This window comes from Hesperophylax consimilis, chromosome 6, assembly GCF_061612785.1.
Source record: "Hesperophylax consimilis isolate HC1 chromosome 6, BYU_Hcon_1.0, whole genome shotgun sequence".
Lineage (NCBI taxonomy): Eukaryota > Metazoa > Arthropoda > Insecta > Trichoptera > Limnephilidae > Hesperophylax > Hesperophylax consimilis.
Genome location: NC_142841.1, coordinates 40,137,487 through 40,149,375, shown reverse-complemented (window position 1 = coordinate 40,149,375; position 11,889 = coordinate 40,137,487). Strand labels below are relative to the sequence as shown.

The 11,889-nt window shown below is 34.0% G+C and overlaps 1 protein-coding gene across 1 annotated transcript in view; it reads right to left on the bottom strand.

Annotated features, from left to right (window-relative positions):
* Positions 1-11,889, bottom strand: part of LOC149423358 (fatty-acid amide hydrolase 2) — a 48,835-nt gene that overhangs the window by 5,551 nt on the left and 31,395 nt on the right. Inside the window, exons 4-7 of the mRNA XM_089632681.1 lie at positions 10,834-11,051; positions 9,674-9,943; positions 2,205-2,345; positions 1,000-1,269 (exon numbers count right to left, since the gene is read on the bottom strand). Coding sequence (XP_089488807.1) covers positions 1,000-1,269; positions 2,205-2,345; positions 9,674-9,943; positions 10,834-11,051 — 899 coding nt within the window. The remainder of the gene's footprint in view (positions 1-999; positions 1,270-2,204; positions 2,346-9,673; positions 9,944-10,833; positions 11,052-11,889) is intronic.

Sequence of the window (11,889 nt, the reverse complement as noted above, 5' to 3'; positions counted from 1 at the left end):
ATGCAGTAGTCAAGCTATTATGGAGCAGACTCTTAATCACACATACACTAGTCAAGCCATCATAGAGCAGACTCTAAATCCCACATGTAGTAGTCAAGCTATTATGAAGCAGACTCTTAATCACACATCCAGTAGTCAAGCCAACATAGAGCAGACTCTGAATCCTACATACACTAGTAAAGCCATCATAGAGCAGATTCTAAATCCCACATATACCAGTCGAGCCGACATAAAAAGCAGGTTTGCAAAAACTATAAACAATTGATCACAATTCTACCTAAATACACAGTATTCTTAATTATATATGTGTTTCTTCCAGCCGGATATCAATATTTTAATCTAAGACCAGCGGAAAATATGTACGTAATGGCACCTTTCGCGAAATTCAAGACTACGAAAATATTATAAAATAAAAATATAAGGTTGAAGATATTTGGCAAATTACGAAAAGAAAGTATAAACAAATTTAAACTTAAATTACGAAAATAAGTAATTGATTCATTCTAAAATTGTTTAAAAATTTACTAATTAGTGGTATGTTAAATACTTAGGTACATAGGTACATTTTGTTTTATTGAGTTTTATTATCCAATGTTACAAAAGCACATAGTCACACAATAATACCCTTTTAAATTTATTATATAAAAAAAGATTATTTTCATAATTTAAGTTAAAATTTTTTTATATTTTCTTCCATTTTTTTCTTTTGGTAATTCGCCTTGATATCTTCATTGCTCCATCAACATCGAAAACTTTTTACTCAGGTTATTTTCTTAATACTAATTTAATTTCTTTTTCTCGACTCATGTGTATGTTTGTGCGGCAGGTTTTATATATATTATAATATTGTAACCAAAGGTGGTCAATTATCAAATTGACAATTACTATGAACTTTGTTCAACCTCGGTAAGTCTTTGTTGCGATCTTTCAAAGACTCCTGGAATGTCCTTAGATATTTTTAATGATTAATGTTAAACGGTGTTTGGTATTAAGCCTTACCAAAAACTCTTCTTTTAGCTCCGTGTTAACCTTTTCTGCCTTCTTGAATCGTTTGTCTCCAGCCTTATCTCCAATCCTCTTCAACGGCCCGTACATCACGCTGGTGAAGGTCGACTTGGAGTAACCCACGATCTTCTTTAGAACCTCTGGCCAGACCGATACCCACTCGTGAGGGTTGCCTGGCTTGGAGTAGATGGTCTCCACTCCATCCAGCTTTATAATGCGCAGTACAGAAACCTCGAAGGCATACTTCATGTTTTTCAGTTTCGCCTAAAACACAAATCAGTTTTATTATTTGTAAAAGCACCAGAAAATATAGAATCTTTTCCCAATAGAAATCAGCTGAAAAACTTGTTTAAGTGATGGACAAAAGAAGAAATAACAAAAGAGACCCAGAAAAGTAATTTAAAAAGTATATATATATATATATATATATAAATAATTAAGAAACACCAAACAATAGAAAAAGAAGAATGCGATAGAAATTGATTATGACGATGTCAACAAGATGGTGAACCGACTAAAACGAAATAAAACGTAAAAGAACTAAAAATATTGATACATGTAATTTCAAGGCACCCTGGACGGAATGCATAACCACATTAACTTGACATTTTTTTACGATTTCCATCACAGATGCATTAGATATTAAAAAGTATAATTAAAAGATACACACTTTGCCAATGTAATCTCCATAACCTGTTCAGTAATAAGCAATAGCCTTGAAATTGTTGTTCGTTCTTCGATTGAATATTCGAATGAATCGAACTTGAATCTTTTCATGCATAAGTTACAAATATAAAAAAGCCAATGCAAAGAATTCGCCACTTATTCGCGCAATTATTACATATTTTTAAATATCAGCTAGAATACAACAACTTACATAATGATAGAATATACACAAAAAAAACTAAAATCAAATGTTGAAGGTACTGAACATCTTTATTACTCGTAGAAATTCTATGTAATACAGCCTGGATGACCAGGAACGGGAGTCGAGAAATATTATCATGCCGTTCAACAGAGGTTTTTTTTAATCTTTGCCCTCTTGTGGTAGTATTATGATCACGTTTAAATGTACAAAAATAAAGAGATAGTTATATACTTATATAAGCAAGTCACACAAATCACTTCCCTTCTATCTTCTGCAAGATCTAAGATAAATCGAAACGATTCATGTAATGACATACAATGTTTGAATTTACCTTCTCGACCACAATGTTGTGTTTATCGTAGAAGTGTTTGACGACTTTGTCAAGCGCGTTCTTTACGTCATTGTTAATCCGTTTAGCAAGGAAGATGTCGTCTCCTTCCATGTAGTAGAATTTCATCTCCTTTATATTGACCTGTGGAAGATAATAATGCAGGTGTTAATTAGATACAGATCACATGTTAATTTTCCAGACGTAGTTTTTTGTTCTTTATGTGAATATTAGTCTGTGGCACACTCCCATTGCGGAATGTTGAGAGTCAGAAGGAAATGGTGGAAAAGCTACTACTCGGATACTAAAGTACTAATGCTACCTAAAATCATTTCAAGCAAAGCACAGTAATCGAAATAAATAAATTAATTAGCGCAACGATACACACATTTATAATTTTAATTTCAGTGTACAGACTGGACAGCAGAAGTAGGTAAATAGCAAATAGCCTAAGTAACGGTAGATGAAGAGTGATTCCGTCAGTAAAACCATTGACTTCAGTAGGTCTTTGTAACCTTCGTTTAAATTCAACAAAGACCTTTATATAATTATCGTTCCTTTTGAGGCACTTTTGTATAGTGGCGCGATTTTTTTAAAACCTTTTCAAGTGTCCTAGAATAAGCAAATCTTCTTAGTTTATAATTTTTTGTTTGCCTTTTGAATTTTTCCTATTTTCTATTGACACTTTTTTTAAATTTTTTTATCTTACACTTGGTCAATATATCTATTTTAATACCCTACGTGGAGAGTCTTTTAATGCGAATTTGGAGTAAATCTGGATCTTGATGAGACCTGTGTTGTCTGAGAGAGGAAACACAGGAGAAGGTAAATCATCCCACAACCGAGTAGTTGAGTTCAAGCCTGAGTCGTAAAAACGGTTCGTTTTTATATGCTGAATGTGAACACGCACTAGAACTGGATGGAAGCACTCTTCGGAGTAATCAGAAAACACAGCATTATTCACTGATTTTTGCATTCTAACGATTGAAATCCCTCTATTAGGATAATTTCACATAATAAGCGGAAAGTCCGTTATATGTCAAGAATTTTTTCAGGGTTCTAATGGCTGCATAGCAGAAGTCAAAAACTAGACGCTTATACGCCATATTTATATAATTTACTGTGTAGTAGATCAATCATAAATATACCATCTGTGGGATATGTACCTACATTGTACGTACAGTTAGTATACTCAGCTTCTAAGAGCTCCAGCTTCTAACTAAACTATGTCTTCATCGGAGCTCCCGTGCTTGTACGAATTGATATGATTAGTAATTAAATAAATCATAATACCTGCATTAGAAAAAGCATGAAAAGGTTTGGTTTCCTAAAAAGCATATATTTATCCATCTTTAAGCATATATTTATCCGTCTCGTTCAACTGAATCCAAGAGATGCATATTATTGTATATACTGTAGGCTAATCGTAAATCATCTTTGAAAAATGAATGACGGACGAAGAGATAGAGAGAGAGAGAGCCAGAGAGAGAGGGAGATATGCAAGGACTCGTAATTGAATGACTTGGCATTGATAATCATCGGTTGGCGGATGTCGTATTGTATGCATTGCGCAAACGGACAACACGTTGGACAGGCTAGATCTCCGTGACAAGTGCCCATTATTTATGTTTGTTTATCAATTCTAGAGTCCACAGTAAAACTAATCTTGTACTCATCAGGGATGGATTAGGTATTCACCAAAATGAAGCGTAGGGTAGGAGCCTGCACAAAAATTCTGGATTTACTATGGAACATAGATGATGTGAGATACAAAAGGTCATACAAAAATAAATTATTTTTCTCTTATTCTTTTATTTTCTCTTCACTCTTAATACGCAATATTTCACTTTCAAATAAATGGATTTAGCTTTATTAATTCAAAACATGATTTATTATGTCGGGGAGACGGAAAAATACGCACTTTTAATTTTAATTTCGTTTATTAAGTCACTTACGCGATATGTCAATTAATAGAACATAGTCGCAGCCGACGGCGACTATGTTCATTTCAAGAGTTGGATTATATTCATAATATCGTATTAGAATTAAATCACAAACCAGTCTATACAAACCTAGCGTAGCCCACAAACTAGGTACTTGAAAACTGGGATATAACTCTAAGGGGACGCGAGCAGGCGTTATTAAAGGTTCCCCAACATTTATAGTAACTTTTAGTAATAATATAACTAAATTCAAGTATTAATTCAAAGTAAACATTCCATATTTACCGTGAAGCGGAATTCGTAACCTGTACCAAAAATAAATTTAAAAGTGCTAATATAATCAAAAACGTCGTTTAACATCTCACTGGATGATTGTTTAATTTGTATAATCAATATTACTACTCGGTTGTGGGTCTGTCTGTGACCAACTGCGGTTCAACTGTCTTAATTTTCAAAATTTGAATTGATTGTATCAAGAAGTCTGAGAAGCGATAAAGTACCTACCTATAAATTATTAACATTTTTTTTTGTTACTATGCAGCAATTATCCTTGTTATGATCTTTCCAGTTAACTTTCAGCTTCACAAATCCTATAATTAAAACATGCCGTGATTTTTCATTATGAATATTACAGGTCGATAGAATAAGATTCACAGGGGAATTTTCAACGGTTTGTGTATTATATTCGTGTCATAAAAATAGAACTCTAAACATAATAGATATCGAATCATGTAGGTAAATATTGTGCATTAAATCATTTATGGCTAAATATTGAAAACCGCTGCTCTAGCATCACTTTTCCCAACAATCCCTTATCCCTTAGTCTCCTTTCCAGTCGTTTTTAAGTATATACCTAAAATTAATTTTATTCATATTGAAAATTTATTTTTGTCGAGTTTAATTTGTAGAACTCATTTTAATTTTTGTTTTTTTTTTGTTACATATTCAATAGTATTATTATTAAATGTAATAAACGGTTGATTTATGAACAATTTCTGCTGTATAATTATTATTACGCGTGACAGCTGTTTCGACCTCTGAAGGCATTATAAAACTGTGGTGAAGCCTATGCAGGTACAAATGAAAACAAATAGATTTAATTTTTATTACCTACTATTGATTTCTATGTTAATATAGAAAATATAAGTTTGTAGATATTTAATAAGTCTTTGAAAATTGTTCACACATCGCCTTTTTTAGCATTATATTCTTTTTGCATATACTTACTCCTCCCGTAAACCAAAACCTCCTAGAACACAAGTCCGGGACAGTGAATTAAATCAGCTTCCTAACTTGTATGTAAACCTGCAAATGTATTTTTATATATATTTTTTAAAATTAACCAAAACATTTTACGATGTTTTAATGAATAAGATTAAATTGAAAAAAAAATAAAACGATAATTTTTGTAAAATCCCACACAAGTTAGGAGGCTTTGAATGAGTGTCCCGGCCTTATAATCTAGGAGGTTTTTCATAAACACGAGCTCCTGGAGCTCTCATTATGGAGAAGTAGAATAATTAGGATTTTTTTAAAATTTATTTTGCATAAAGTTATAATTTGACATCTTGTATTATTTTGTAATAAACAAAAAAAAAATAATGGTTACTATCCTCTAAAGCAAGGCTGCCCAATCTTTTTAACAGTTGGGCGAAATTGACGATTTTGAATCACTGGCGGGCCACTGAATACCTGACGGTTCCTATTTCCATGGGAGGGTGGGGTTGTAGAATTTCTATAAAACATAATTCCCCACAAAATATTTGAAATCCATGAGGGGGGGGGGGGTTGTTACGGAACTTCGCTGAGAAAAAATTCCGCGCACCCATATGTGCTTCCCCACAACAATTTTTTTCGAATTCCGTGGGGGTGGGGGGTGGCTACAAGATTCTATTTCGGACGCAAAAAATATTATATCAAAAACCGGTGTATTTTTGTTTAAAAAGTAAGTTCAACAGGTTAGATTTTTTCGTCGCTGATTCTCGTTCTGAGTAGCCTAAATAGCGATAAATCGCCTTCGTTGGCAACACTGGTGACCGCGCGCAAGCTGCATTGTTTGTTTTACCGCGGGCCCGCGACACTTTTTCAAATTGGCGGGTTTTTTGAAAGTGGTTCACGCGGGCCACTTATAATTCGTTCGCGGGCCACAATGTGGCCCGCGGGCCAGGGGTTGGGCAGCCTTGCTCTAAAGCTTCGCCCAATTAATGTAATGTTTACATTTGAATAAAGGTCGTTAAAGTAGGTGTTTCAGAATTAATAATTTGGGTGACTCGGGGGTTTCATGCATTATTTTTTTTAAACTTCTATATCAATTGAATTCGGCTTGAAAATATTTAGAAATAGCTAGCGAAATATATATACTTTTTAATTTATCAAACTGGCTTCGGGATTATTAGATTTTTTGTTGTTAATTTCCAGTTAGTCTAAAAGATTGAACATTTTATTTTTACGTATACCCGGCGTTGCCCGACTTTTCTGTACTTTTAATAAATACAGTATCCATGTATTATATTTATATAAATATTATACTGGTCAAAATAGCTTCGCAAATAACCCATTGTATATGTAACAGATAAAATGATTACTGTGGGTTACCCTTAGGAGGTATACATTTACCATCGCGGATTTTTCTGTAGGCCTTTTTAAGACATACAATTCCGTAGTAAATTATTTTGATGTATCTCGTAAGATTTAGCCAGCGTTGCCAATGTAAGCGCACGGAAAAATATTTTTTACGACTTTACAATTATCGATTCTCTCTACTTTCTAAAAATATAATATGCATGTATTATTATATATGTAAACCTTCCGGAAGAAATTCTCTAAATGATAGTGAAAACACTATCAAACTCCGTTGCATAGTATAGAAGAACTAAGCGTACACACAGAGAGACGCGAATAGCTTACATATTTTTATGACGCTTATTATTATCATTGAGTGAGTGTTTTTTTCATTATCTATGATATGTTGTCTGTATTTTATTATTATTTTAAAACGATCGTATGAGCTCTTTGAATCCTCGAAAGGATTACTTGGAAATCAATAATGGTGTAGGTAATACAAATGAAACCTCTTTGCTTTCATCAGAAGTACCTATATCGAAATAATATAAATATATCATCTCTAAATGGCTTCACCAAAGTTTGATAATGACTTCAGAGGGCGAAACAGCTGTCATGCGTAATCATAATTACACAGCTGAACATATTTATAAATAAAATGTTTTTTGTAAATTCAATAGTAATTTTATTGAATATATAAAAGAAAAACAAAAAAATATACATCTTCATATTGTGAGAAATGACAAAAGCTCGAATATAACCTTGATTTTTTAAAGTGTTTTCTATTTAGTTATAAAATTATATATATTGTACATCTATTCTAAAACTAATATAAAATATTCCACTATCTACTTACTAATATTTGGATTTCACAACATTGAGACATAACCCACGAAAAACTGCAAGACTTTTGGCTTTCTTAATATTTAAAGGGAGTTCATTGAACATTTTGAAACCTTTATAATAAATATTGTTTTGCATTTCCGATAAATTTGTCTTAGGAAGCCTAAAATCAAAGCAGCTTTTCGTAGGATAGCCATGGAATGTACTATTAATACTTTTTAACATTTTATTTATTAACTTGTATATAAATACTATGGTATAATAGTCCAAACGTTGCCACACACTTAGACTATTGAGTTGGCGTTGCATTGTTTTTATCCTAGTATATCTGCTACAGCACAATAGACCTTATACCTCTGTTCTGAATTATTTCCATTCTTTTAACTTGCGTTTTATTACGTTCCAGTCCAATTTTATTGAGGCCATCGATCGAGTATTATGTATATCGATGTTTGGATATTAAAATATGTTTAGTGCTAAAGACCTTGAAAGGTCTTAATCCGTCCCTGCATGCAATAAACAATTTGTCACTTTGTTAAAGCGTTGACGTAGGACGTAGATATATTTACAAAAGCGTTGAAGAAATAACTTTTTAAATATTGTCAAAAAATCAATTGATCACAGAGAGAAAATTACGAAAATAACAAGGAACCATTTTAACCCGATGCCATCAATTGTGAGTCCTTGGAGAATAGATATGTCAAAAGTAAACTTAGTTAAGAAAAACGATAAAAATGTGTTTATTGTCAACATATTCCATTTTAAGTAAATACATTCGTAGTTTGATTCAATGTTTATTGTCAACATTCCACATTAAGTAAATACATTCGTAGTTTAATTCAATGTTTATTGTCAACATTCCACTTTAAGTAAATACATTCGTAGTTTAATTCAATGCTGATTGTCAACATTCCACTTTAAGTAAATACATTCGTAGTTTAATTCAATGTTTATTGTCAACATTCCACTTTAAGTAAATACTTTCTTAGGTTAATTCAATGTTTATCGTCAACATTCCACTTTAAGTAAATACATTCGTAGTTTAATTCAATGTTGATTGTCAACATTCCACTTTAAGTAAATACATTCGTAGTTTAATTCAATGAAAAGTATTATTTAAGAACAACCGTGATATATTATTATGCCGACGGCCTCCGTGGTCGAGGGGTGAGGCTTTTAACTAGCAAGCCGAAGGTCGCGGGTTCAAAACCGGCGTGCGCAAGTAAATTTAATTTGATGAAACTGCATTATTTCACAATTTGTTCATTTAATTAATATATAATATACTTGCGGCACGTTTCAGAGTGGAAGATACTCTCAGTATCGCACATTCAGAATTGAAATGTTGCTTAAAATGGCTTTAGCCATGTCTTGCAGCCAAATCTGAATAGCCAGATACTCCCTCACCTTCCTCCTCCCAATATACTGAGAAACGGAAGGATCGGCAATGAACGTATGGATTTAATGTTGTCAGTACATAGCTAGCTGTATGTCGAAATATATAGTTTTGTGTGAGTTATAATGAATTTCATATTTTCATACTTTTTAATTAATCATGCTTTCAAATAAAGGATCTTTGGTTGGAATTGAATTTCAAAGTACAGCCTACCCTAACAATAACGATAAATGGGTGTTTTTTCTTCAATAATTGCAGAATAACTTTGTGGCGTCATTCTATATATATGAAAATAAAATACGTTGTATACACCACTATATAATTTAAAAAAAGCCAACATGTTTCAAAACCAATGATTTCTTCGTCAGGATTTGGTTTGGAAACATGTCGAAATTATTAAATGGATATTTTCAGAAGAAGATAAAAAAAAGATCCTAAGAGAAACCGGTGTCAAGCTTTCCCATTCCATTCCTCTTCCCAAGTTCAATCCAATTCACAACATTCCCAATAATTACTTCCGAACTGTACACTTATATAAGGACTCTTGTGTGGTACTCACATAAAACATAAACACAAACCGAAATTCACAATGGTGCTGGAAAGAAACCGAACAGTTTTCAGCAGGAAAATAATGGACCAATTTCTAAGTAATTATGATTATAACTTCTGATTTTGACCATTGTCAGAAAAATATGAACCTAAGGTGTTAGAGGTAGCATTTAATTTACCTTCTTGTCAAGTTGCAGCTCTGGACCACGCGGATCTTTCAGCACCTTCAGCAGAAGAGGTAGATCTTCAGCATACCTGGTCATGGGACCGAGAGTAAAGAAATTGTTCCAGTGTGGGGAATTGGAGGTGGGCATATGTCCCACTGTTGATACAGCCCACGGGGTCGGCTTATGTCCATACACTCCTGTGTAGTGGGCCGGCAGTCGCAAGGAGCCAGCGATGTCTGAGCCGACACCTATCACCGACGCTCCAGAAGATATCAAAGCTGCCTGTAAAAGAAAGCATAGGTTTAGTGAAAAATAGAAAATTATTCAGAATTCTTTGGACACTTGACCAAAAGTTAACATGGAAGAAACGCTGTTAAAAATTGGATCTATAGGCTAATTCATATAATACTGTGAATCGATAGGGTGACTAATGAAGAGGTTAAGTACATTATGATGAGGGACAAATACAAGGTTGCGCAGATTAAAAACTAGGGGAAGATTGATCAAAACGTGATAGATGAAGTCGATGCCCATCTTAGATTTCGGAACTGCTCAGTTCATCTGGGACACATGGTAAGGTCTGCCCTAATGACAGCGAACCTCCAATGCGATAGGACACCAGAAGACGAAGTGAATAAGATTGAAAGAAGCATTACTTAAGTATCAACTTTTCATCTGGATTTTAATTTAAGGATAACATGTGCACCTATGACACAAACCCCTTTTTGAAAACGGTTGAAGAATTATTGTCCCCTTTCTACAACGCAAAAAATCAAACGTAACCACAGTGGGCTTAAAGTTGAACACCTCGGTTATCAATACAAAGATTAGACATATCTCGTCTTACTAATTAGATACTTATACGCCCGTTAAACGTTGGTGTGGTAAAGCAGGCCTCGAGCCTAGTTGACCAAACGCCATGGTAATAAGTCAAGCTTTTCACTGTTCTGACCTTACGCGCTGCGTAATATTTACGTTTTACCACGTTTTTTAGTAAGGCTGTAGATATATTTTTTAAATAAGTCAATTGAAGTCATTTTCTTTCTGGTATGACGTAGAATTTTTTTAGATTTAGAACACGCGGGGGAATTTGAAAGCAATCCTATCACAATCAAAATAATAGAAATCAAATAAGAATAGATTGTTTGGATGGGATTTATTGTATTTGTTACCTCTCCTCCAGATGATCCCCCAGGCGTTCTCCTCGTATCGTATGGATTCCTGGTGGTTCCTGTGATGTTGTTGTAGGTCTCCCAAGATAGACAGAGCTCTGGAGTGTTACTGACAAGGAGAGGAATGGCTCCAGCTGCTCTGACCTGGGCTATGCATTCTGCATCATGGGATGCCGAAGCTGTTTTCGCATTCACTTTGCCAGCGGCATTACTCATTCCTGAAAGATAAAATTTCAATTATAAATATTTTTTTAACAATTCTTGAACAGTGGAAATCTTGTAAACCGTCGTTAAAAATGACATTATAAATGTGTGTCGTCTACAAATGTTCTTTTTTTTTTATTTTTTTTTTATAGTGAATACCTCACAAGAGTCCCAACTGCTCCCGTCTGGAGCCAGTGAGACTATGGCATCCCCGATTGGGGGATGTTGTGAGGCTGAAGGTAAGTGGGGAAGGGAAAGAGGAAGGTGGGAAAGTACCTGGCTATTCAGATCTAGTCACTAAACACGGCTAAAGCCATTTGGAGCAACGTTTCAATTCTGAATGGTGGTCTTACACCAGGGCGATACTGGTAGTATCTTCCACTCTGGAACGTGCCGCAAATATACTATATATTATTTTAATTAATTAATTGTGAAATAACACAAATTAATCAAATAAAATTTATTTGCGCACGCCGGGTTCGAACCCGCGACCTTCGGAATGGCAGTCCAATGCGTTACCACTGGACTATGCCCTCCAAAGACTAGCCAATATGTCTCCAGACCTTCCCACACTACAGCCATCTTCTACGCAGTTAGTCGACTTCTTCCTTGGTATGCCATCAGGTCACTTCACTTTAGGAGCAACCGTATGAGAAATTTGATTAACTTTCTTTTTTTTAAAAGTTTTTTCAATCGGTCTGAATCTACCTATCTTCCATGCCAATTTTTCTTGATTGTCTTTTCTTTAATGTTTTTTATTTATTTTAAATGAGATGGTGTGTTTGGACAGTGTCATTGTCCATAATATTTTGTGCCCGCTATCGTTTGCTGTACAAGTAGGTATGTGTCTTT